Source organism: Papio anubis, chromosome 11, assembly GCF_008728515.1.
Source record: "Papio anubis isolate 15944 chromosome 11, Panubis1.0, whole genome shotgun sequence".
In the NCBI taxonomy this organism is placed as follows: Eukaryota; Metazoa; Chordata; class Mammalia; order Primates; family Cercopithecidae; genus Papio; species Papio anubis.
Genome location: NC_044986.1, coordinates 86,974,353 through 87,001,810, shown reverse-complemented (window position 1 = coordinate 87,001,810; position 27,458 = coordinate 86,974,353). Strand labels below are relative to the sequence as shown.

Here is a 27,458-nt window from a genome sequence, read left to right as displayed (position 1 = left end):
CTCTGCTTCTGGGGGCCTGCCCCAGGCACTGCCCTTGGTCATCCCAGCATCAGTGGCGACAGGTGCCGTCTGTGTCCTCACCTTCTGACAACACTCCCCGTGGCCAGGGCCAGGTGGGAGCTCGACATCACCCTGTGTATCCTCAGGGTGCTGCTACCATCCAACAGGGCCTCTCCGTCTGCCTGCTTCTGCATCACCAGGGTTCCATCTTTTTGGGGAGACTCCCTGTGGCACAGCACCTTCAAGTGTCCCCTCCGAACCTAACAACAGCAAGGAGAGAACTGGTACTTGTGAGGGCCAGATGAAGGCCCGGTCCTTGTCCAGCAGTACCTGGTCCCCCTCACAGTCCTGGAGGAGTGGCTGTGCACAGGGAGGCAGAAGCAGAGGTGTCCCGTGAGCCAGAGAGTGCGGATTCCTGACAGTCCGGGCAGTGTGAGCTCCCCAGCTAGCGCTCAACAAGCATGTTTCGCAGTCTGCTCAGGGCTCACAATTAACAGGACTGTGCCACCCTTGACTGCGTCTGGAGGTGAGGTGGTGTGGCTGTGGGCTCTGGGCTGACATCTCAATGTTCACAGTGGCCCGCATCTGTCACACACACTGACACTTTGTGCTCAGTGGCAAAGCAGAAGCAGTAAATCAATCTGTATGTCTTTTTCTTTCCTGGGCATGCTTGGGTGTGTTCTGGAAGCCACGCTGTTCCTGCTCCAGCTTTTGTGCCTCCTAGGGGGCTCCAGCTGAAGGGCAAATCCCAGGATGGTGAGGGGCCCCACAAGATGCTTCAGGCAGCAGCGGGGTGCAGATGAGAAGCATGCAGTCCTCATGTTGGGGGGATATTAGGGACCTGGTGCCGAACCCACGGGGTGCCTCTCATGAGGGCCCCAGGTGGCTGCTGCTGGCTGATCAGTGCTGCATGCTGGGACTGCGGCAGGAAGGTAAGCTGAGTCTCAGAAGTTGGGTTGCAGAAGAGTGCCATCAGAGCCCAGCAAGTAGAGCAGGCCTCTTCCTGCAGCCCTTCCTGTTGGATTTCTGGGTTTCTGGCACCTTCCCTGCCTCCATCAGGGGATAGGCACTGCCTTCCATGCCCTGCAGCCTCAGAGGCACTCCCTAGAGCGAGGCCCAGGCCCCTCCTCACACATTCCCTTCAGCTGTGAGGCTCACTGCTGGAGCCTCTGCCTGGCCCTGGGCAGCTCCTGCCTGCACATCCCCACCTCCACCCAGGCATCTCTGGCTTCAGCAGGGCTGCCGGTCGGTGCCTGGGTCCATTAAGCCTTGATCCCCAGGACCACCACCCCAAGCCTCCAGCCCCCTCTGCCCCTTTCAGCTGGGAAGCCGCCATTGACCAGGTGATAGGTGGGAAAACAGCGGAGCCACGATGCCCCTCATGTACTTTTGACATTTGACCTGACCTTGGGGCTAGGTGAGGGGCAGATGTAAGCAAGGAGACTCTGTGGAATGGAGTGTGGAAGGGACCCCCTAGGGTGCCTGACCACCCCCACCCCTTCGGCACACCGCACACTTGGGGGTTCTCAAGTCTGGCTGTGTGCTAGGGTCTCCCACTGAGCTGGCAGATGATTCCAACCTCAGAACCACAGCCCCAGACTCTGATTCGGTCAGCCTGGGGGCGGAGCCCAGGAATGTGTTTCTAGCAGTCTTGGGTGGGGTGGGGCACTTTCTGAGAGTGACTTATGTCAAGCAACAGGTGAAATTGGCACTGTCCTGGGTCAGCTAGAACGACTGTGTCCTATGGCTGGTAATGGCACGTGGACCTGGGAGGTGGTCTCTGCATCCCCCAACAGGGAAACCATCATAGCTGCTCAGGTGTGTCCATGACAGGGGCTCTCCTCATTTCCCCATTCCAGGCGGCCCCCCTCTTCCCAGCTGTAGTGAAACCAGTGTCCGGGCAGCTGGCTCCCAGGCAGTGCTCCTCCGTAGCCGAGAGACTGTGCCTTGGCCAAGGGTACACAGTGCCAGAGGAGGTGCCCCGCAGGGAGCTGCACTGGTCCCTCAGGCGCATGTCATTCACCACATTTTCTAGAAGAGGAAACTGAAGTTCAGAAGGGTAAAGGACTTTTGCCAGCTCCCTCGTTGGGAGACACAGAGGTGGCGTGCTTGCCTTGGCCGCTGGACCCTGCTGTGAGCACTGTGCCCTCTCCCCAGGGGACCTTCCCCGAAGGAGGGCACTGAATAATCTTGCTTTTAAATATACATTAGACACACGTGAAAGTCCCTGCAGGAGCACCTTCCCTGATTAGGCAGCGTCAGACCCTGGTGGCTGCAGCAGCTTCCTGGTGTGGGCGCCGGTGGTGGGGCAGGAGCATTCTCTGTTTTGGACTCTGAGGATCGGGGGACACTCTGGGGCCCAGCCCCTCCTGCCCATGGGTCTTCCCAGCTGGCTCCTTCTGAGGGACACAGAGCTGGCCCTGGTCGGCAGGTAAGGGGAATAGGAAGCCCCAGGGCCAGCCAGGGGCCAGGACGCCCTGCTGGTCTGAGCTGTGTGCAGACACTGACATTTCAGTCCCATCTTGGCAGTGATGTCAGCTGACCTGGGCAGGACCCTGTGCCGCTGTGTGCCTAGGGGAGCAGAGTCAGCCGACAGCAATGGGGAGGGAGAGCGAGGCTGGGCCTTGCTGGCCAAATCACAAGCACTGTCTTCCTTCTTGGAGCCGCGGAAGTGCTTTCAGAAGCTGAGGCCAACAGAACCCCCTTTCCCCCAGGACCCTGACTCAGGAGAGCATGGTTAGCTGGGGTAGAGTAGGGGCCCTACAACCCCGCATTGGAGAGCGGATGGCCGCTTGGATGAGGGCTTACCAGGGAGGATGGACAGACAGATGGTCAGACGTGGGAAGTGGGTAGCATACCAGCAGGTGGGAGCTGGCGATGGCGTAGGTGTGGGGCAGTGAAGGGATGGCTGCGGGTCTTGGCTACTGTTCTTAGAGTCTGGTTGATTCTTAGCCGTGGTGTCCTGCTCCTCAGATGGACACAGCTGCCCAGGTTTCTCTCCCTCACAACTGCTTTTTATGCTTTCTTCTGTTGCCTGGAGTGTCTCTTTCCTCTGGGGTCCGTTCTTCCCTACGTGGATTGCGTCATGCGGGTGAGAAGTCACCGCATCTGAGGAGCCTTCTCCAGCTGGCCCATATTATCACCAACAGAGCCCCGCCCCCATCCACTCCTGGCTCTCCCCACTTGCTCTAGTTTTTTCCACAGCGCTTGTTGCCAGCTGGTATGTGTTTCCCTGTTTAGTATTTGTGTCTCCCCTTGACCGTTTATGCCTCATGAGGCCCAGGACTCTGTGGGTCGTGTTTATGACCATATCCCACTGCCTAGAACAGAGTGAGGCAACCCTAAGCCCTCAAGATATAGTTATTGGATGAATGAATACCATTACCTAGCCTTATATTTAGGCCAAAGAGAAATGAATAAGAAAAAAATCTACAGATTAGTTGAATAAAGGGGAAACCCCAAACACACCATTCAAGAAAAAAATGCCTTATTAGCTCATTCTTACTCATAATTATCAAAATACAAATTAAGCCTGCAGTGAGACCATTCTCACCTGTTAGATTGTGGTGCCTGTGAGGGGCATTGAGTGCTGTCCTGGTAGTGGAATGTTGGCCATCGTCATCTTTTCTTCTAAGAAATTAAAATATATAATTCACATAACATACATTTTACCCTTTTAAAGTGCACAATTTAGTGGATTTTAGTGTATCCACAAATGGAACCATCATCTCTAATTCCAGAACTCTTTTTTTTTTTTTTTTCAGACTGAGTCTCACTCTGTTGCCCAGGCTGGAGTGTAGTACTAGTGCCATCTCGGCTCAGTGCAACCTCTGTCACCCAGGTTCAAGTGAGTCTCTGGGCTCAGCCTCCCGAGTAGCTGGGATTACAGGCATGCGCCACCATGCCCAGCTAATTTTTGTATCTTTAGTAGAGACGTGGTTTCACCATGTTGGTCAGGCTGGTCTCGAACTCCTGACCTCAAGTGATCCACCCACTTCAGCCTCCCAAAGTGCTGGGATTACAGGCATGAGCTACCGCACTCAGTCACTTTTTTTTTTAAATTTAATTTAATTATCTTATTTTTAATAAATAGAACTGGGGGTCTTACTATATTGCTCAGGCTGGTCTCAAACTCCTGCGCTCAAGTGATCCTCCTACCTCAGTCTACCAAAGTGCTGGGATTACAGGCATGCGCCACCGCAGCTGGCTAATTTTTTTGTAGTTTTAGTAGAGACGGGGTTTCACCATGTTGGCCAGACTGGCCTTGAACTCCTGACCTCAGGTGATCTGCCTGCCTAGACCTCCCAAAGTGCTGGGATTACAGGCGTGAGCCACCATGCCCAGCCCAGAACTTTTTAATTATCCCCCAAACTGCCCCTTCCCCAACCCACCAGCCTCTGGTAAGCACTAATCTATTTTATGACTCTATAAATTTGCCTATTCTGGATATTTGAATAAGTGGAATCATGCAACATGGCCTTTTTTGTCTAATTTCCTTCTCTTAGCATACTGTTCTCAAGTTCTTCAATGTTGTAGCATGTTGGTATTTCATTCCTTCTATTGCTGTGTAATATTCCATCCTATGGATAAACCGCACTCATTAGTTAATGGATATTTGGGTTGTTTCCACTTTGTGGCTAATATGAAGAATGCTGCTGTGAACATTTGTGTACACGTTTTTGAGTGGAAAGAGGTTTTTAAATATTTTGTGGAATACAAAGAGTGGAATTGCTGGGTCCTATGGTAACTCTGTTTAACAATTTAAGCAACTATACCAAATCATTTTCTGAATGGATTGCACAATTTTACATCCTTACCAGCAAAGTATGAGAGTTTCAGTTTCTCAGCATCCTCAGTACCACTTGTTATTACTGTCTTTTCTATTATATCCACCCCAGTAGGTGTTAGGTAGTGTCTCAGTGTGGTTTTGATTTGCATTTCCCTAATAACTAATAATTTTGAACAATTTTAATGTGCCTATTGGCCATTTGTACATCTTCTTTAGAGAAATGTCTATGAGGGCCTTTGCCCATTTTTAATTGGGTTATCTTTTTTATCATTGAATTGTAAGAGTTCTTCATATATTCTGGATACTAGATGCTATAACATATATGGTATGCAAATATTTTCTCCCATTTCGAGGGTAGTGTTTTCCATTTCTCCTTGATAGTGTCCTTTGAAGCACATGGTTTTCAATGGATCGAGTCCAATTTATCTCTTTTTAAATTTTACTGCACGTGCTCTTGGTGTCATATTTAAGAAACTGTTGCCTAATCTACGGTCACAAAGATTTACACCTGTTTTCTTCTAAGAGTTTTATAGTTTTAGGTCTTGCATTTATTTCTGTGATCCATTGGAATTAATTTTTGTATATGGTATGAGGTGCAAGTCCAAATGTGTTCCTTTGTGTGAGGCGCTCTGGTTGTCCCAGCACTATGTGTTGAAGAGAGTATTCTTTCCCCATTAGATTGTTATGACACTCTGGACAAAAATTGAGTGATCGTGGAGGTGTGGGTTTATTTCTGGACTCTTACCTTTATTCTGTTGATTTATAGGTCTGTTGTTATACCATTACCACACAGTTAGTTACCGTAGCTTTGTAGTAAGTTTTGAAGTCAGAAAATTTGAGTCCTCCAACTTTGTACTTCTTTTTAAGACTATTTTGGTTGTTCCAGGTCCCTTTCATTTTCACACGAATTTTAGGAACAGCTTGTCAGTTTGTGAAACAACAACAAAAATAGCCAGCTAGAATTTTGATAGGGATTGCATTGAATCTGTAGGTCAATTTGGGGAGTATTGCCATGTGAAGAATATTGTCTTAGAATCCATGAACATGGGACGTCCTTCCACTTATTTAAGTCTACATTAATTTCTCCCAACAATGTTTTGTAGTTTTTAGTGTACAAGTCTTATACTTTTGTTAAATTTATAATTATTTTATTCTCTTTGATGCTGTTACGAATTAAATTGTTTTCTTAATTTTATTTTCAGATTGTTCATTACTACCATATAGAATTACAATTGATTTTCATATACTGATCTTGTATCCTGTAGCCTTGCTAAATTTATTTATTTGTTCTAATAGTGCATCTGTGTGTGTATGTGTATTCCTTAGGACTTCCTATATATGAGATCATCTGCAAATAGAGATAGTCTTACTTCTTCTTTTCAATATGGGTGTCTTTTTATACCTTTTTATTATCCAATTGCCTAGGCCAGAACCTCCAGAGCAATGTTAAATAGAAGTGGCAAGAGCAGATATATTTGCTTTGTTTTTGATCTTAGAAGGAAAGCTTTTGATCTTCTACAATTAAGTATGATGTTCTGCTTTGGGAGGCCGAGACGGGCGGATCACAAGGTCAGGAGATCGAGACCATCCTGGCTGCTAACACGGTGAAACCCCGCCTCTACTAAAAAATACAAAAACTAGCTGGCAAGGTGGCGGTGCCCGTAGTCCCAGCTACCGGGAGGCTGAGGCAGGAGAATGGCGTGACCCGGGAGTAGCGGAGCTGCAGTGAGCTGGAGATCCGCCACTGCACTCCAGCCCGGCGACAGAGTGAGACTCCGTCTCAAAAAAAAAAAAAAAAAAAAAAAAAAAGTATGATGATCTGGATTTTTCACAGATACCCTTTATTGGATTGATGAAGTTCCCCTCAATTGCTAGTTTGTTGAGCATTTTTTTAAATCTTCAAAGGATGTTGGATTTTATTAAATGATTTTTCTGCATCTATTGTGATTATGTGGTCTATTGATATGGTATATTACATTGATTTTTGTATGTTGATATAACCTTACATTCCTTGAATACTTACAGCTTAGTCATGATGAATACTTACAAAATATGCTGTTGGATCTGATTTGCTAATATTTTGTTGAGGAATTTTACATCTATATTTATAGATGGTTTTTATTGATTTATAGTTTTTTTCCTTGTGATTTTGTTTCCTGGTTTGAGTATTAAGGCAAATAGCGACCTCATAGAATGAGTTGGTTAGTGCTCTGTATTCTATTTTTTGAAGGAAATTGTAAGGGATTGGTGTTAATTCTTCTTTAAATGTTTGGCAGAATTCACCAGTGACTTTGGCCCTGGGCTTTTCTTTGTGGGTGAGAAGTTTTTTGATTACTAATTCAATATCTAGTTATAGGTTTATTCTGACCTAAGTTTTAGTCTGAGAGTTTGTGTGTCTCTAGGAGTTTTCCCCTTTCATCTAGTTTATCGAATTTCTTGGCAAACAGCTGTTCATAGTATTCCCTTATAGTGCTTTTTATGTCTGTAAAGCTGGTGGTAATATCCTCTCTGATTTTACTAATTTGAGTCTTCTCTCTATTTTTTTCTTGTTCAGTGTAGTTAGAGGTTTGTCAATTTTATTTTTCAAAGAACCAGTTTTTGATTTTTAATTAATTTTCTCAAAATTTTTTTACTCTTTATTTCATTTACTTCCACTCTATAGTATTTTCTTCTGTTATTTTTGAATTTAATTTGCTTCTCTTTTCCTAGTTTCTCAAGGTGGAATGTTGGGTTATTGATTTGAGAACTTTCTGTTTTTTAATATGGACATTTATAGTTTTATATATTTTTTATCTCAGCACTGCTTTTGCTGCATTCCGTAAGTTTTGGCATGTTATGTTTTCATGTCCATTTATTTCATAGTATTTTTACTTAAGTAAATTTGAGAATTCCCTTGTGGTTTCATCTTTTTCCATTGGTTGTTTAAGAATATGTTGTGTAATTTCCACGTCTTTGTAAATTTCCCAGATTCTTTTTGCTATTGACTTCTGTTATTTTATTGTGGTCACAGAACATACTTTGTATAATGTCAGTTCTTTTAAATTTATTGAGATTTGCTTTATGGCCTAACATAAGGTCTATTCTGGAGAATATTTCCTGTGCACTTGAGAAGAGTATGTGTTCTGCTGTTGTTAAGTGGAGTGTTCTGTTGATGTCTGTTAGGTCTAGTTGGCTTATGGTGTTGTTCAAGTCTTTTGAATTTTTTTTAGCTGATCTATGGTCTAGTGTTTTTGTTCATTATTGAAAGTGGGGCTATTGAATTCCCCAACTATTTTTGTTGAATTGTCTTATTTCTTCCTTCAATTCTATCAGTTTTTGCTTCTTGAATCTTGGGGCTCTGTTGTTGGGTACATATTTGTTTGTGATTGTTATATCTTGTTGATTAATTAGCCCTTTAATCATTATAAATGTCCTTCTTTGTCTCTAGTAAAAATTTTTGTCCTAAAGTCTATTTTCTCTAATGTTAATATAGCCATTCTGGTTCTCTTTTGATTACTTTTTGCATGGAATGTCTTTTTTCATATTTTCACTCTCTTTTTTTTTTTTTTTTTTTTGAGATGGAGTCTTGCTCTGTCACCCAGGCTGGAGTGCTGGAGTGCAGTTGCACAATCTCGGCTCACTGCAAGCTCTACCTCCTGGGTTCACGCCATTCTCCTGCCTCAGCCTCTCGAGTAGCTGGGACTACAGGCGCCCGCCACCACGCCTGGCTAAATTTTTGTATTTTTAATAGAGACGGAGTTTCACTGTGTTAGCCAGGATAGTCTCAATCTGCTGACCTCATGATCCGCCCATCTCGGCCTCCCAAAGTGCTGGGATTATAGGCGTGAGCCACCACGCCCGGCCATATTTTCACTTTCAACTTATTTGTGTTCTCTCTAAAGTGGGTCTGTTTTAGAAAGTCATATAGTTGGATCATGTTTTTTTAATGCTGATAATCTCTGACTCTTAACTGGAGTGTTTAATTCGTTTACTTTAATGTAAATACTAATAAGGTAGGATTTGCTATTTGTTTTTTATGTCTTATGCCATTTTGTTCCTCTATTCCTTCATTATTTTCTTCTTTTGTGTTAGATATTTAGATATTATCTAGTATACTATTTTAATTTCTTTTCCTTTATTGTATATTTTTGAGTCATATTCTTACCTGTTGCCTGTAGGGTTATAATTAACATCTCAACATATAGCTATGTATATGTTATATGTACATGTCAATGTTCAGATTAATACAAACTTAATTGCAACAGTATGCAAAAACTTTGCTCCTCTCCTCTCCTTTGTGCTGTTATTGTCATAAAATTTACAAATACCTTGTGTGCTTATCGGTCTATATTTAAAATTATTGTTTCATGCAGTTGTCTTTTAATTCAGGCTCATTCAGGGTAGTATGGTCATAGACCAGTTGTCTTTTAATTCAAATCGTAGAAAAATAGAGTTAAGTGCATAAAAATGTGTTTATACTATCTTTTATATTTACTAATATATAACAATAAATATTAAACTAGTAAAGTTACCTTTACTGGTCCTCTTTATTTTTTCACATGATTTCAAATTGCTGTTTATTGTCCTATTGTTTCAGCCTGAAGGACTCTCTTTAGTAGTTCTTATAAGGCAGGTCTTCTACTGATGAGTTCTCTATTTTATTTGTCAGGTAATTTCCCTTTCATATTTGAATGACAGTTTTGCTGCGTAAAGAATTCATGGTTGACACCTCTTTTCTTTCAGTATTTTGAACATGTCATCCTAACTGCTTTCTGCCCTTCATGGTTTCTGTTAAGAAATCTACCTGGAGTTTGTTGAACTTTTAGGATTTGGAGATGATATTTTCATCTAATTTAGAAAGTTTTAGCCATTATTGCTTCTGATTTTTTTTTCTGCCTTATTTTGCACTCTCCTCTTTTTCTGAGACTCTTCTTATACATATGACAGTGTCCATTACGGTGTCTGTGGCTCTATTTATTTGTTCCTTTCTTTTTTCTTTCTGTGCCTCAGACTGGATAATCTCAATGGTGTTTTTTCAAGTCACTGATTCTTTCTTCTGTCTGTTCAAACCGGTTGTTGAGCCCTCTTGCTCATGTTTCATTTCGTTTACTTAGTTTTCAACACCAGAATTTCTGCTTGGTTCTTTTTTATAAATTTGTATTCCTTTATTGATATTTTCTGTTTGATATATTGCTTCCATACATTCCTTTAGTTCTTTAAACATCATTTCCTTCAGTCTTTAAAAAATATACTTAAAGTAGCTGATTGAAAGTTTTTTTTTTTTTTTTTTTTTTTGAGACGGAGTCTTGCTCTGTAGCCCAGGCTAGAGTGCAGTGGCCGGATCTCAGCTCACTGCAAGCTCCGCCTCCCGGGTTCACGTCATTCTCCGGCCTCAGCCTCCCGAGTAGCTGGGACTACAGGCGCCCGCCACCTCGCCCGGCTATTTTTTGTATTTCTTAGTAGAGACGGGGTTTCACCGTGTTAGCCAGGATGGTCTTGATCTCCTGACCTCGTGATTGTTTAGTAAGTCAAGTCTGGAAATCAGATTCTCCCCACTCTTTGGGGTTTGTGGCTGCTGCTGTTTATTGTAGTAATGGTTATTTGTTTTGTGACATTTCTGGATTACTTCTGCAATGCCTGTATTCTTTTGTGTGTGGCACTGAAATCTCTGCTCAGTTATCTTAGTGGTCAAATAACGATTGGAAAGAAATTTTCTTAAGTGCCTGGAGCCAGTAAGTTCTCAGTCTTTGCTAAGGGGCTCTGTGTGCTTGGGTATGCTTTCAGCTCTCAGCTAAGCAGTTGATAACTCTGCTTTAGTCTTCTCTTCCTGCTTGCACAGAGCCTTGAAGTCAGCCAGAAATGAGTGCTTAGGGTTTCCCAAGTACTTTTCTGAGCATGTGCACAGCCCTGAGCGTGCACTTGACCTTCTAGATTCTCAGGAATGCACTGCAGTTTTTCAAAACCCCTATGATCATGTCATTACTGAACTTTTCTTTTAAGCTTTCTGGTTAGTCTATTGCTTACTTCACTGTTATCTACTGCTTCAGGCATCTGTGAAATTAAATACCAGTAATTGTTTTTGACAATGAACCTTGGGGAATATGGTTTTTGTGCTTGAGACCTCTGAGTCAGGTCAAATACAGACATCCTTGTAAGTGGGGTCTCCATGGGAACTACTGGACAGGTCGAATAACGACAGTTTCTGAGAATGAAGCTTTGAAAGAGTTCCATTGCTGTTCTCCCACCAGGGGCTGCTGTGCTAGTGGTTTTCATGATGAATGTGGGGTCTTACTTTTCAAGGCACTTGGGATACAGAGTCAGGGATGGGACTAGGGCAAGTTCAAGTGCTACAAAGTTTGCAGTTCTTACTGAGATTCGGTTGTTTTTTGAATAAATCCTCATAAGATTTTTGCAAGTTTTTGCTTGATTTTGGAAGTTCTAAAAAAGTAGATTCTGACCTTTTTGTTTTTTGCTGGTTTTCTTGTCGCTTTTATGGAAGAGAGGGTTTTTAGAGGTCCTTACTCCACCATTTTCACTACCTGGCCATACTCTACTGAAAGCACTTCTGTGATGTCTCTCTAAACTTACCATGCTCATAACCTTTGACCCAGCACATCAAGTGTTAGGAGTTCATCTTTTATATATGGTCACACGTTTGAATAAAAACTTTTCATCCAGTCAAGAATGCCCATTGTAGGAGTGTTTTTAGTTGCCAAAGACTGTAAAACACCTCGGTGTCTTTTGCTACAGGACCTCTTACATGTGTGGCAGCCCACCTACCCAGCGGAATATCCTGCAGCTGCTACAGAACATGTGGAGTTTCCAGGAACTGAGGGGCTCTGTCCAGGTAGCTGCAGGTGTCTGGGGCAAGGGAAGAAACTACAGGGGCATCATTCCAGGCACCACCGATTAGAATGAATAATACTCCTTCTTCGAGAGCCTGTGATTCTGGGAATGGCTAAGAAAGAAACTTCTGGAACATTTGTGTCTGCTCTAGGAATAGACACATGCACAGAAGCACGTGCAGACTTGTGCAGTCGTGGGTTGCCTCATTTCCATTTCATATCAGGTCCCTTTCCACCAGCCTAGAGTGTCATCCTCTCTGGCTCATGGGGATGGCAGCTGTGGGCCCTTCCCATGGAGGAGGGGGCAGGACTCCCTGAGATGCATTGCTGCCCACATGCCCTACCAGCCTGGCCAGCCTCACTCTGATATCTTTCAGGGTCCCCCAGTATCCCCACTTGCCTGAATGGCAGTCGGGGCCCTGCCCATCACAGACAGCCTCTCCCCTGCCCTACAACATGTTATAGGGACCTGCCAAAAGAGGAGCTGGGGAAACCCACGGGACCCTCACAGCACCCTGGTGTCTTTGCAGAGTTGCAGGAGTATATGTGGACATGGGGCTGGGGCAGTGAACGAGGAGGCTGGAAGAGGAACCCAGGCTTTCTCCACTAAACTTAAATAAAATATAAGTAAACGGTCAAAAACGGTAGTAATAGAGTTATCCAAAGTACTGCAGTTCGGTGAAGTACACTGAGCAGCTCAAGGGTAGGAAACCACACAATCTGCAATGGCTAACCCTGCTGAAGGCAGTTCTGACTTTGCATGGCTAACCCGCTGAAGACAGGTCTCAATCTGCACTATAACACTCCTGAAGGCAGATCGCAGTCTGCAGTGGCTAACCCTCCTGAGGGCGAGTCGCAATCTGCGATGGCTAAACCTCCTGAAGGCCGGTCTCAATCTACAGCATCAGCCCTCCTGAAGGCGGGTCTCAATCTGTGATGGCTAATCCCCCTGAAAGGCGGGTCTCAGGCACACCTGCGTCAGGCCTGGCCACCTTGGCCTGTGTGGCACACTCCCCTGATAGGCAGGTCAGGGGCTGTGCTGAGCCCAGATCCCCGCCCACAGATACAGTGGCTGGGTCTCCGTGTGCCTGTGCCTGAGTGTTTACAGGACAGGGCTCTATTCCCTGTGGGAGAGGAGGCATCCCATGGCGGTCCTGGGACATTCAGGCAGAGAAGCTCTGTGGTCTAGGTGCTGGGGCCATGCTGGGAGGGTCCCTGGGACTTCTATGGGGCTGGGTGTCATGGGGTCCCTGAGGAGTAGCAGCCGAGTTTGGGGAGAGCGGAGCCAGCTAGGCATCCTGGCATGAGTGCGTTCAGGCCTGGGCTTGGTTGGAACCCATGCCCTGCGTTAGCCTGGTGCCTCCGATGAACACAGCAGGGACTGGAGGGAGGAGGCGGAATTGGCTGGGAAGTAGCAGATGCAGCAACTCTTTCTAGAAATGTAGGTGAGAAGAAAAGAGAGGTTGGGAGGCAGCTCAGGAGGAGTCGGGGTCAGGAAGACTGTGTTTGTGGTCTGGAGAGGGCAGAGGCTGAGGGGAAATGGAGGCAGAGAGTAGAAGGGAGGGGAGAAGGGAGAGAGTGGGAGTTAGGGGCACAACAGTGGGGTCAGGGATCAGCTCCGGGGCCTGGGCCCATGATGGCCGGAGGCTCCTTTGGAGGGCAGGTGAAGCAGGAGAACAGACTAGGAACCTCCGGGGTCGGGGAGGAGTAAGGGTGCTGGCCAAGGATAGGTGGAAACCAAGGGCCCAGGGAGACAGAAGCCTCTCTCCTTGCCTGGTGCCTCCAGTTCCCACAGGCCAGGCTGGCCCTGTAGACCCCCTCAGAAGGCCACACTGACCCTGAGATCCTCTATAAGACTAGGCTGGTCATGAGACCCCCAATAAGGCCAGGCTGGTCACAAGATCCCCTGCAAGGTTAGCCTGGTTCCAAGACCCTCTATAAGGCCAGACTGGTCCTGAGACACCCTACAATGTTAGACTGGTCCTGAGACTCCCCACAAGGCCAGGCTGGTCCTAAGACCTCCTACAAGGGTAGCCTGGTCTTAAGACCCTCATAAGGTTAGGCTGGCCCCGAGACCCTCCCACAAGGCCAGGCCGGCCTTGAGACCCCCCTGTGGTCCTAAGCATCCCTGCTTTGTTCCCCACACACCAGGGGATCTCAGGTATGAGCTCTCAGGCAGGGTCTCTTCTGAGTCTCCCTTCTCCAGGAGCCTGTGAAGGGCTCCGAGGGAGGGGCAAGCCCTGAGTGGGCCACTGCTACTCCAGCCTTAACTTTGTGCAGTCTTAGTGGGAGCAGGGATGCCTCATGTCCTGGTTTTAGAAGATGAGCATGCACTGTGTTATGCTGTCATGAAGCCATTCATAGTAATTGGAGAGAACTTGGGAAGCACTTGACAAGGCTAAATGGAGAGAAGAGGAGGAGGGAGGGCAGGAGAGATGGAGAGAGGGTGTATGCCGGCCAGTGGAGGGAGGCACCCTGTTTAGACTTTTGGTATGTGGATGCTTGTCTGTTTTATAGGCGCAGGTGCAGACATGCACACGTGCACAGGCATGTACACTCGTAATGCACACGTGCAACTATGTACACACACACCCATGCCTGTTGCACACATGCACAAAGCACACATGTGCATACGCACACCTCCTAAGATACACATGTACACTCAAGCACATGAACACGTGCGCACACAAGGTCACACAAACACACATGGATGCACGGTGCCCTAGATGATGCCTGCTGCCATGTCTTTGCTCCGGGGAGGTGCTTGGGGATACCTGCTGTCCATTTCTCTCCTTTTGCTGCCTGTGACCCTGGCTTTTCCCTGACTCTTAAGCTCACACTCTGTATTACCTTTAACATTAGTTTTGCAGATTTCACAGGTGCCAAGTGATGACTCAAGGCTTTGACTTGCAAGCTTTTTGTCACCATGAAGTAGTTTGCTCCTGGCTGGGCCTGCCCTATTTCCATGTGCTGTCCCTCTTCTGTCTTTCTCATTGATATTTTCTATGTCTCACTTTGTGCAGGTCTCTTCTCATATGATGGGGTGGGTATCCAGAGCCTTGTGACGGGAGGGGTCCCTGTTGGTCATGACCTGCTTCATCTTGGGGAAGTGACTTCCCGGGCCCTCACCTGTCCTGCCTGCATGGCTGCAGCCTCCTCCCTTGTTGGGTCCCACTATGCTGGGCATGATGCTGTGTCCTCACCCCATGCATTATGTCCCCCTGATCCCTGGATGCGTTCTCCACTGTCCCCTGTGCATGTGGCAGGCTGGCGCTCAGTGTGGTGGGCTCCCTTCCCCTGGACCAGAGGCCCTGCGTCCCAAGCCGAGTTCTGACTGCTACCACCTCCCTGAGCACTGAGTCCCACACACCAATGGGGGCAGGAAGGATCTCTGAGGACGTCGCCTGTGCACTGCCTTTTTAGCAAGCTCCTGGGCAGTGTGGTCAGGCTTGAGAGCCCCATCTGGAGGAAACCTCCCAGCCTGGCATTCCTGCCTTTCCTGCACTCCTGCGTTGCTGAAACCCTGGATGCTCTGAGTGTGGCTGAGGAGGGGTGGCCAAGGCACATGGATACAGGACCCCAGGAAGAGCCTCAGGAAAGACTCGTGGACCCCAGGAGGCAGAAGAGGATGTGGAAGGACTAAATCCACTATGGTACCTTGATGTGCTTCTCAAAGGTGCCCATGTGTGAGGGTGGAGGCTCTGACTGAGACGACTGGGGAGAGGTGTGCCTGACACTGTGGCCAGTGGGCTCCTTCCCAGGTATGCTGGTGCCTGGAAGGATGCTGCCTTGCACATCAGAAAGCTCAGCTGACTCCCATTCACCCCCTCCTTCACGCCTTCTGCCTAAAGCCATGAGTGTTTCAGTGCATGGAACATTATTCTCCAAAAGGGAGCACTAATGGTATAGCCTGAGGGAAATTCCAGAAGACTTAGGGGTTCTCCACTGACCCAAGGGACGGGGCTGGCTGCCAGACAACCTTCCCTGGAGCCTGTGGGTCTGCTTGGGTGTGGGTTCGACTGGGGCCATCAGTGGCCTCTGCCCAGGGGTGCTGACCAGCCTTGGAGGAGCCTGGAGAGGCCTTTCTGCAGACTGTAGCTGTGTGTGCAGGAGGCTTGAGTCTGGCAGACATCAGGCCTGAGCCTGGGGACAGTGCGAGCCCTCAAACCCCATTGGAGGCAGGGGCTGTCTGAGGAGCCTCTGGAGCTCACCGAGGGCTTGCTTCATTTTGCTTCATGTTTTGCCAACACCCTTGTGAATTGGCATCATGGGTCCCACTTCATGCCCTGGAGAGGATAGAGAGGTATGCACCATCACCCTCAGGGTTTGGACCCGAAGCTCTTGGACAATGTGGTGTGGTCCGGTAATGAGGTGGCACCAGCAGGGCAGGGTCGGGGGCTAGAGCCTTTCTGTCCCTTGACCCTCCTCCTGGAACCCAAGGCCCTGTGGGCTGAGCCTCATCAGGGCCTCTGCAGCACCGGCGTGGTCCTCATCAGCCCGCGTGGAGCACTGGGCTCCTGCTTCTCTGTTCTGCAAGGTCTATCACCTGCCTCAGGCCACCTTCCATCCTCCAAAACCAGTGGATGCCTCTCACTTGCCATTGCTTGACCCTGTAGGCTGTGCCTTTTAGAAGAGGGAGCAGGGTTTGCCCCAACTCTGCCTTTGTTCTTGGGGGGATGAGCGGAGGGAGGCTTAGGCCCCTTCCTCCACATCCCTTCTTCCCTTAGGTGTGGCCACAGCTGACCTAGATAGGCCCTGAGGTGCCGACAGCTTCTGCCTGTCCCGGCCCAGATATTCTCTCTTATTTTTCTCTCCTTCAATTTTCTTCATGCGATTGAAGTGTAACACACACAGAAACATGCCTGAGCCAGAGCCACAGTGTACACTTAGTGTACATTTTTCATGGAGTGACTCCGCGGGGACACTCAGATCCAGCCCCTTTCAGCCCCTGCCCCAGGGCAGCACCCCAGACCTCTGGGGGTGAGGGTGCCCTCACCGGCCCTGAGCTGGCTCCGCGTGGGGCCAGCCTTAGATGCTCTTTGTGCATGGTGTCCTTGACTCCCTGCCCTTGCCTGTGGTTGTCTGGGCGGGTTATCCTCGGCCTGGAGCATTCCATTGAGTGACACATGCCGCAGCTTGGTGGAAACCTAGTCCCCTGTGGGGGATGCTTGGGTCATTTTCAGTTGGAAGCCCTTGTGAGTAGGGCTGCTGCAGACACTCGTGTGTGTGTCCTTCAGTGTGAGTCTCTAGTGTTTCTGCCCGGCCTCCATCCAGGATGGAATTTCTGGTCCTGGTGTGGTCGGTGTCCATAGGCATGACTGGGCTGTTTTCCTGCCTGGCTGCTCCAGCTGACTCTGCCGTGCCGCCAGCAGCTGGGAGTTTGGGTTGTGCCATCTCGTCAGCACGTGGCATTTTCTAGCTTTTGATAGTAGCCATGCTGCCGGGTGTGCAGGGTGCCACACTGCAGTTTAGTGCCCTCCCCAGATGAGTCATGGAGCTGGGTGCTCTCTTAGGCCTATCACCCCTTGGATAGCCTTCTTTCAGTGAAATATGTCTTCAAGTCTTTTGCCCATTTGTAAAATATTGAGTCTTGACTTTTTTGATTTACATGAGTTCTTTATATATTTTCGATATGAGTCCTGTGCTGGATATATACAACCAAATCCATATCCACACCTGTGTCTCTATATCTGTCTACACACACACACACACGTGCACACACATAGGTTCTGAGTGCCTCTGTGCACAGACATGTTACAGTCACTGGGATGTAGCAGTGAACAAAACAAAGATCCTGCCCTCATGGAGGTCGCGTTCTCAGGAGAGCAGACGAACGAACCAGGAGGTGGAAAGGCTCTGCTGGACCCAGTAACCTTAAGGAAAACCGTTCCATGGCGGGAAAGTGCTGGGGCAGAGGGTGGCATTGCAGCTGTGTTAGTGGGAAGGTGGCCTGTCGGGGTGGGGGGGCACAGACACTGCAGAGCACATTCCACTCAGGCGAGGGTGGGCAGGGCATGTCAAGGCTGAGCAGGGAGCACTGAGGTCCCTGATGGGGCTATTCGTTAGGACTCTGCCTTCATTGAGATTGAGGTGGGAGTCAGAGAGCTTCTGACTCAGGTTCTAAGAGATCCCCTCTGGCTGCTGTGTGGAGACAGCAAGGGTGGACTCTGAGACAGAGCCTTTGCGAGTGTAGTAGTCTGTTCTCACACTGCTATAAAGAAGGGCCTTGGTCAGGCGCGGTGGCTCATGCCTGTAATCTCAGCACTTTGGGAAGCTAAGGTGGGCATATCACTTGGGTCAGGAGTTTGAGACCAGCCTGGCCAACATGGTGAATCCCCGTCTCTACTAAAAATACAAAAATTAGCTGGGCATGGTGGTGTGCGCCTGTAATGTAATCCCAGCTACTTAGGAGGCCGAGGCAAGAGAATCACTTAAACCCAGAAGGTGGAAGTTGCAGTGAGCTGAGATCATGTCACTGCGCTCCAGCCTGGGCGATAGATGGAGACTCCATCTCCAAAAAAACAAAACAAAACAAAAAAAACCAAAAAAAAAAAAAACCGGAGACTGGGTAATTTATAAAGAAAAGAGGTTTAATTGGATCACGGCTCTGCAAACTGTATAGGAATCGTGGCAGCATTTGCTTCTGGGAAGGCCTCAGGGAGCTTTCACTCATGGTGGAAGACAGAGTGGGAGCAGGCAGGTCTGACATGGCAGGAGCAAGTGAGAGAAGGGGGAGGTGCCCCACAATTTCAAACAGTCGGATCCCTCCAGAACTCACTCACTCACTAACAGGAGAATAGCGCTGAGGGGATGGTGCTAACCCATTCATGAGAACTCTGCCCCCATGATCCAATCGCCTCCCGCCAGGCCCCACCTCCAACACTGGGGATTACAATTGAACATGAGATTTGGGTGGGGACACACACCCAAATCATATCAAGGGGAGTCCAGCCTCCTGTCCTGAGACCCTCAACTCAGAATCTTGACAGCTTGCCTGCTCTAGGCTTCGCCATCCTCAGAGCAGCATCTGTTGCTCTGGTCAGAGGCAGCCCCGTTCCAGGCCTTGTGCCCTGCCCCTAGAGGAGGCATCTGGAGAAAGTGCCTCTTCCTGTGTGTCTGGTCTCCCTGAAGCCCCAGCAGATGGCCACTGGCCCCACCACACCTGGCTTTTTCTCTGCTTTCTGAAGTGGCAGTGGGATTCTGCCTCAGGCCCCACCGGCCCTCCCTGCAGGATGGCCTCAGTCCCAGCTGCAGGGATATAAAGCAGGAGGCCTGGCAGGGCTCAGCCCCAGCACAGCAGCCTCCTCGCATCCTCAGGCACCAGGAAGGATGTGGGTCAGGTCACACATGAATGCTGAGGTCACACTGGTGGGTAAAGGAGATAGCACCATCTGTGTCAGCCAGAGACGGGGGCAAGGGCCCCATTCCTCCTGGGGAAATGTCTGCCTTACCGAGGTCCTTGGATGACACTGGTGCAATCTGGGATGAGCACGATGGGAAGTGACCCTGTGACTGTATAAGAAGGCTTGTGGGACTGCCCACCCATCCGCCACCTCCTCTAGAGTGTCACATTCAGGGAGGCAGAAGGGATGCTCGCTCTGGGGTCAGGAGGCAGCAGGGCCAACTGCTCACACGGACTTCCTGAGACAACACTGGGTTCACCCCAGGGCCGAGATGTTCTGCAGGGCCATGGTACAGGGCTGAGGAAGGCAGGGGCAGGTGCCTGGAAGTCTTCCCCAGGAGCAAGACACCAGGCTTCACCTTCTTCGTGCTCTCCATGAAGCCACCTGAAGGGACAGGGTGGCCCTGCAGGCCCAGACCATCCTGATGCCACCTGTCCACCTGCCAAGGTCACCATGAGCTTTGCATCTTCTGGCTGGACTGAAACAAGATGCAGAAGCAAAAGTGGGGGAGGACATTGTGAAAGCTGGAGGGCCACTATGCCGTTTCTGCCTGGTTGCCTCGTACTCCCCGCACTGCCCACCCAGAGGCACTGCATACCACGCAGTAATGTATAGTGCATACTCTGAGCAGTGGGAAGCGGTTCCAGGCCAGGCCAACACTCACTGGTAGAGAAGAGGGGGTGAGAGGGCAGTGCTTCAGGAGAAGGACTCCTGTCTCCAGGCCCTTGAGCTGGCTTGAGGGAGGCCAGTGGATGGACCCAGCACAGCCCCTACTTTCCCAAGACAGAGACAACTGCCCATCGAACCAGCCTAGTAGGTACTCTTGCTGCTAGTAAGTGAGCAGGCAAATAAGCTGGGAGGCAGAGGGCCTCTGGCAAGGCCTGGGCAAGAGCCGTGGGGTGGAGGTGGGGTGAGGGTATGGGCGTCCCGGGGCCGCCGGATGTCTTCAGGGTCACGATTGTCCATCAGCCCATGGCTTGCGAGCTCTCCGGGGTTGTCAGAGCCTCTCTGTGAGGTTCAACCTGAGCATACCCCGCTCCTCCCTAGCGGCCGCCCCGCCGGCCAGCTTGAACTCCCCCAGAACCAATGGGTCTCTCACCCAGCTCAGGTGCTGGATGCTCCAATCCAGACCCCAGGAGAGGGCGCTTTTCGGTTCCGCGAATCTTTCCCGTCCACATCCTCTGAGGGAGTGGGGTCCACTGCAGGGACTCGCGGAGGGGGAGCCCCGTCACCTGACAGATTCCTTCTGAGGCTGGGGCTCTGGGGGCGGGAGGCGCCTCACTGTGCCATGTGCCCGGCCCACCCCTCGCCGCGGCTCAGATCAGTCCTCCCACAAAAGCAGCTGCCGTGTCCCCCGCGTTCCAAGGAAATGGAAGGACAGGGAGTTCTGTGCGACCCCCGTCTCAGGCCAGAGATGTGTGGAGTGAGCGCCCCGTCAGGGGAGGCGTTCAAGCCGAACGCTGGCGGAGCACCTGCTGTAGTTCCGTAGTGGATGTCTACGATCAGGTGAGGCTGGGGCGGGGTGAGAGGCGTCCACTCCTCGAACCGAGCCCCGACCCACGCTGCGCCTCTTCGCCGGCTCCGCGCGCTAGCACCGACCCCCGGCACGGCCGACCCTGGACGCCCCGCCCAGCCCCATACCCCGGCACCTACGACGCCCCCACACTTAGTGCCAGGCGCGCGCCCAGCCCAGGCGGCGCCCCCTGACAGCACTCCAGGCCGCCCCAGGTCCCTGCCCCACCTCCGCGCCATGCTCCTAGCCTCGGCCCCGCCCAGCGTTCCTGGCTGGCCTTGCGGCCCCTCTGCGCCGCCCGGACCCCGCGGTCCCCAGCCCAGCCTCTCGATTTCCCGCGTCCTGGGTCCCACCCCTCCAGCGGAGGCGCCCAGCGGCAGGGGCTGGCGCAGGAGTGGGCGCTTGCTCAAGTCGCGGGCAGAGGAACTGCCGCTCGCTGGACGCGGCGGCCAGAATGTTACTGGAGCCCCAGGTAGGGCTGTGGCGGGCCCAGGTACGGGACCGCGGGGCAGGGTTTTTGCGTTATCGGGCTCGGGAGGGGTGCGACGGTCCCCTGCATCTCGACTCGCGCGGGAGGGAGCCCGTCCTGAGGACCCACGCGCCTCCCTCTGTGCGTCCCCGCTGGAGCACCTGCTGCCCTGTGGGCGGCGCCCAGCCTGCCCCTTCTCCTGCCGTGCCCTTCGCGGCGCGGCCCGCAGACGCTGAGAGCACAGCCTGTGAACCTGGAAGGGATAGGGACAGGCGCCCCAGCAGCAGGCACCGGAGGGGTCTGTCCGGGACGGGCACTTTCGGGTGTATAAGAGCCCGGACTACTTGAGGGGCGCAGAACCATCTGTTGCTCCGAGAAGGATGTGCCGGGCGAGGGGTGGTCCACGGTGTGTGGTCTGTGTGAGGTGGTGGCGGCGGAGGGCTGCGGAAGCGCGGGCGCGCTTATTCATGGCACGTGGGAGGGAGGCGGCCGTGCCTGTGCCTTGTGAGCCCCAGGCGCGCCTGTGCGTTTAGGGAGAGTGGAGCCCAGCGTGGGGCTTTGAGGAGTGTACGCTCCAGGGCGAGGGCGCTGTGGGGCGCAGGTGGAGAACTGGCCCTGTAGAGGACCTGAGCGTGGAGCATAGGCATTTCTCATGCTGTTTATGGAGACCCACTCCCAGAGGCGCAAGGCGGTGTGATTCGGGTGCGGCAGCCCCCTGGGTTCTGAGCGCCCACAGCATGGAGCTGAGCCCCGGCCAGCCCTGGCCACGTGAAAGATGCAGGACTCATCTGTCCCTTCCTTCCTTCACTTAGCACGCATTTATTGGGCCTCTGCTGTGTGTAGGCACTGCGGTTCAGCAGGGAACCAAACACCACAGGAAGGAGGGTGTTGTCCTCACGGTGCCCACACAGGAAAGAAACAAGCACAATGGGTAGGTAAAATGGGTGGAGTGCCACCTGGTGCTGAGGGTTAGAGAAAAAGCAATGTAGGAGAGCCAGCAGGGCCTGTGAGGAGTTCAGCGGTGAAGGTAGTTCAGGTCATTCTGCAGCAACAGAGCAGCCCCAAGTCCCTCGGCTCACAACAACACGGTGCAGTTTCCACTCACTGGTGTCAGCCCTGGTCCAGGCCGCCCTCATTCAGGGACCCAGGCCGACGGGGTCACGTGGTAGGGGAGGGGGGAGGGCCCTGCACTGGCATTTAAATACCCCAGCCCAGTACTCCAGTCACTGCTGTGAGACAGGTGGACCCCACGGCCCCACCCAGTTTCATTCGGACCTGCAATGACAGTCCTGCTCCCCCAGCAACCAGGGGTCTGACACACTTGGTGCCCAGCGTGCTGACCACCAGTGAAGAGGGGGCTGTCTGTGCCTTAGGTACAGTGGCTAGAGGAGACATGTGCACAGGACCTGCTGAAGGAGGGGAGGGAGGGAGCTATGTGGGGTGCATACTAGTAAAAGGCCAGGGCAGAACTTTGAAGTGGAAGCTGCCTGCATGTTGGGGCCAGATTGGAGACTGGGGCATCAGGAGCAGAGCCCATGAGGAGGTGGGACAGTGAGGTCAGCGAGGTGGCATGGCTGGGGGAGTGACTGGGCTGCAGTGGGAGGTAGCAGAGCAGGGTGTGCTCCCCATGGGGCTACCATGGCACTGCTGACTGCTGCTGGGAGGGGTGAAGCTAGTAGGGTCCCACCCCAGTGGTCCAGGGACAGATGAGAGTCCCAGCCTTGGGAGATGGCAGAGGAGGAGAAGGGAAGGACTGATCCTCGGGGTATTCTGAAGGCAGAACCTGGAGGTCGTGCTGGGTAGGCTGTTTTCATTGAGATGGGAAAGAGTCAGGCTGGCGCAGGAAGGAGGGTGTTGCCCTTAGAGGTGGGCAAGATGGCACGTGCAGCAGGTGGGAGCGGGGACAGTTCAACACCTCCAACCCCGGAGGTGTTGCCTGGCAGGGGTGTGGGCAGTCTAGAGTCCAGGGAGAGGTCTAGGCTGCATGTGCTCGTGCAGAGCCTGGCCTGCTCCACCCTGCAGGCTCCTTGCTGCCCTGCCTCCTGGCCACACTGCCCACGCCTGCATCTGCTGGCTCAGGACAGTACAGCCCTGGGCCCCAGCCTGCCCAGGCCCAAAGCCCATCTTGCTGGGCCTGCTAACTTGAGCCACCTTCTTTCAGCTCCCTCAGGAGAGGTGGGATAAGGACTTTAGCCCTCAGCGGGGCATAGGCCAGGGGAAGGAGAGCAGAGCCCCATGGCCTCTTATGTTAGCCTGCCCCCTCTGTGTGTTGGGGGTCCAGGCCTGGCCAGGATGCAGGGGGCACTGGGGACAGCACAACCCAGGGTCACACACTCACAGATGCATGGGCCGCAGCAGTGCCATCCATTGGAGGAGGAGGGGCAGGCAGTCAGGAAGGGCTGCCTGGGGGAGAGAGTATCACACTGGCTTTGGTAGGATGCATGAGAATTGACTTAGTGCAGGGGAAGCTGCCTGCATCCCCCACACCTTTGGGCTTTTGGGCCTCGTCCTCCAGGGAACTGCTGGTGAATGACTAGAGGAAGGAGACCAAACTGTCATGTCAACCTCCCTTTTCCCCCTTAATCCACTGGAAAACCCCTGGTTATCCTTGGAAGCCGATCTCAGAATCACCTCCTCCATGAAGCCCTCGTGACTACTCCCTACAGAGTTAGTTCCCCACCGCTGTGCCTCCCTGACACTCAGCATGGACCCCCAATCCTGAAGAGATCATGCCATGCCATGGAGTTGTGTCTGTTTCCCCGCAGACACTAAGGTCCATGGGCTGTTCCGTTCTGAATGTGTGGCATAGGCCACAAGGGCCTCAAGGGATGCTGACTTGACTGAACAAGTTCTGGAAGGAAGGAGGAAGGAAGAAAGGAAGGAACAAAGATGAGGGCAGGAAGTGGCCCGTATAGGCTCTCTACTTCTTGCTTTACTTCTGGGGAAACTGAGGTCCAGAGGGGCTGTGTCTTGCCTGAGGTCAGCCAGGAGGTCTCAGGAGTCAGAGCTGGCTCCTGGGTCAGGAGGGCTCCACTGTGTGGGTTCTGGGCTGCCTGGGTCCCTGTGGGTTCCAGGACAAGGGGAGTTCAGAGGCTGATGGAACACGAGGCCTGGGGGCTCCTGAGGGAACCCCGGGACGGTCAGATGGGCGCCTATGGATGGTGTGGGTCTTGGAGGAGGATGGCAGCCAAGACCCCCCGCAGCTTCTCTGTTTCTTTTTTTATTTTATTTTCTTTTTTTGAGACGGAGTTTCGCTCCTGTTGCCCAGGCTGGAGTGCAATGACATGATCTTACCGCAACCTCCACCTCCCAGGTTCAAGTGATTCTCTTGCCTCAGTCCCCCGAATAGCTGGGATTACAGGCATGTGCCACCACGCCCGGCTAATTTTGTATTTTTAGTAGAGATGGGGTTTCTCCATGTTGGTCAGGCTGGTCTCGAACTCCTGACCTCAGATGAGCTGCCCGCCTTGGCCTCCCAAAGTGCTGGGATTACAGCCATGAGCCACCGAACCCGGCCTCTTGTTTCTTCTTCTGGCCCCTGCTGCTGGCTGGGCCCTGGCCCTGTGGCCCCTCGCACCACTGGCCCAGTGGAGTTTTGTTGGCAAAGCTGGTATCTTGTGGTCTCAGGCTTGGGGAATAACCCCACCCCCGCCCTGTCACTGCCCACACCCGCCTTCTGGGCCAGAACCCAGCCCCTGGCATTTCCCAAATGTCACTGTGACTGCCGCCAGCCACCCCTGCCCGGCCTTGGGCCGGTAAGTGTGCGTCAGAGTGCCGCCCTCCTCTCCCTCCCCCTCCCTGTGGGTGAGGAGGCTCAGCCTTCAACTCTGGCCCCAACCTGAGTATGACTTCCCTGGGGGCATCCCGGGGGCCACATACAACAGATGTCCTTAAAACAGGGACTGGCATGTTCCTAGAGTGCCCAGCCTGAGGGGGCAGTGGTGTGGGGTGTTTCGGGTGGGTGACCAGGAAAAGTGGCTTCAGGGTAGCTGAGCTGGTTGGCAGAGCAAGCCCACTGTGGACATTGTGTTCCTGGGTGATGGCGATGGAGCTTAGAGAGCTGAGAGATTCCTGGACACACACACACCCACACACAGACACCCACACACAGAGACACACAGACACAGAGACACACAAACACACAGACACATGCAGGCACACACACAGACACAGAGAGAGACAAAGACACAGACACACAAAGACACACACACACAGAGAGAAACGGACACAGAGACCCCCCCGCAACAGACCCCCACACACAGACACGCACACACACAGAGACACACACAGGCGCACACACACACACACAGACACAGAGATACAGACACAGAGACACAAAGACACGCACACACACATACAGAGACACAGACACATAGACACATGCAGGCACACACACACACAAACAGAGACACACTAACACAGAGACACACAGACACGTACAGAGACACACAGGCACACCTCCCCCTACTGCCACTGGTGTGGGCATCTCCATACCAGCTCCACACAGACTTATGTGCAGAAACCTATGCCCAGGGGAGGTAGATAGGTAAGCTATGGATTTTTTAAGTTTATGTTAGGTAATTGATTATTGATATCTTACTAGTTTGAACAGATTTTTAGTTTGGCTTCCCGGAAAACCCAAGAAATTAATTATATTACTTGCACATAAGGAACAGCCAACTTCTTTATTTCTAATGTATCTTTAGTTTTCCTATCTTACTGTGTTTTCTAAAAGGTGCAACATTAAATAATAGCAGTTGTTCTTGGCTTGATCTTCATTTAATGAGGAGGCCGTTCATGTTTTATTAAGTCTGAAATCGGCCCTATATTTCCAATAGGTATTTGTCATCATGGACAGTATGCTGGAATCCTACATTAATTGCCAAGAGTGCACACCACGAATGGATATTCAGTTTCATCAAAGGCTTTCCTGTATCTACCAAAATCATCAAATGCCTTTCCTCCTTGGACTTATTCATGTGTTGACTTATTAACTCTTATGAGCTAAATCATCCTCTTGTTCCTGGAATAAAGCCCACTGGGTCAGGCTCTATTGTGCTTACAAATGCTGCTGAGTTCATTTTACTGATGTGTTGCTATGTTGCTGAGAGTATTTTTCACTATTTTCAGAAGTAAGAATTTATGCATATTTTTCTACTAGAAGACATTTGTCACATTTATAAATCATGCTATTTTAGCTTTATAAAATGAATAGGAAGCCTTTTCAATATGAATTGTGTAGCTGAAATAGTTTATATATCATGTAAAATTATCTTATCCTCTAAGACTTGAAATAATTCATTTTAGAAACTGTTTCAGCCAGGGCTTGCTTTTATTTTTTCTAGAGGCTTAGTTGGCTGTCAACTTAATTTGTACTATGGTTATTGGTCTTTTTGGGTTCTAAACATTTTTAGTTTATTTTTGGTTACTTATATTTTCTAGATAATATAACCATTCAAAGTTCTTGCAGATCATTTGCCACAGATTTAGGTAGTTGTTTGTTTTAAACTTTCTTCTACATATCTGGAGTTAGATTTCCTTTTTTCATGCCCAATGTATTTTTCATGTCCTTCCTTTCTTCCTTCTTCTCTCCCTCCCTTTCTTTTCTTGAATAAATTTTAATAATTTTTTTAAAGAAATAGAGACAGGGTGTCACTAGAGCCCCCCAAAGTCCTGGGATTACAGGCATGATCCAGGGTGCCTGGCCCTCCCTCCCTTTCTTCTTTCCTTTTGTTGATTAGAATTGCAAGAGGGTTATCCTTGAAATCTGTGTTTTCAAAGAATCAGCTCTTGAAGTTTATAAGGAGTTCTACTTTATTTTTTGATTAAGTCATCTAATTTGCCTTTTAGCAATTTCTTCTTCCAGTTTGTTTCGCTATTTTGTTGAGAAGCTCTTTTTTAAGTTTTTTGAATCAAGTGCTTAGTGTTTACTTCAGTATGTTATTGAAATCTATGATCTTTTCTCTGAGTACAGCTTTGGCCCTATCAAATTCCAACCAGAGTTTCCTATAAAGGTTATTTTTCTGACATCTCTAATTGGAGCTTGAATCTTTAACGCAGGCATGATTTGGGGAATTTTTTAATGAAGTACGTATTTTTTTTTGGCTTATCAGTTATGTATTAATATCCAACTGTAGTACATTGTGCTCATGTCATTCTCTCACCTGCACACTTCTGTTTGGGGACTTTATGGGGTTTCATTGGTGGTATAACATATGACCATGTGGTAGAGACTCTGGACAGTAGAATGTGCCTTTCTGTTTCTAGACACACTTTTTCACATATGTTGGTCCCCTATTCAGAGAGCGTGCATTGCAGTATTTTCATCCCTTGGGCATCTACCACTTGCTGGGCAATTTCTGGTTGTGAATCCAGCATGAAGAGGTGCTCACTGTATTTCCTGGGCATAGCTTTGTGTTCTTGGGAGTTTACCTCTAATAGGGTTAGAGAAAAAAAAATA

General features: G+C 50.3%; 1 protein-coding gene and 1 long non-coding RNA gene across 4 annotated transcripts in view; both read left to right on the top strand.

Moving 5' to 3' along the window:
- RASGEF1A (RasGEF domain family member 1A) overlaps nucleotides 1-27,458 on the top strand; it is a 70,422-nt gene that overhangs the window by 14,355 nt on the left and 28,609 nt on the right. The window contains exon 1 of one of the 3 annotated variants that reach the window (XM_017962756.3): nucleotides 20,352-20,522. The exons of 1 other annotated variant lie outside the window; for it this stretch is intronic. Coding sequence is in view for 1 of the 2 variants with exons in the window: in XM_017962755.3 (XP_017818244.1) it covers nucleotides 20,984-21,001 (18 nt within the window). In the remaining variant the exon portion in view is untranslated. Of the gene's footprint in view, nucleotides 1-20,351; nucleotides 20,523-20,780; nucleotides 21,002-27,458 lie in introns of those variants that run through there. One more of the 3 variants, XM_017962755.3, reaches the window with a different exon arrangement.
- LOC110744100 lies at nucleotides 21,008-26,057 on the top strand. Its single transcript, XR_002524246.2, has 2 exons — nucleotides 21,008-21,929; nucleotides 25,837-26,057. It is a non-coding gene; the product is annotated as an uncharacterized LOC110744100 (long non-coding RNA).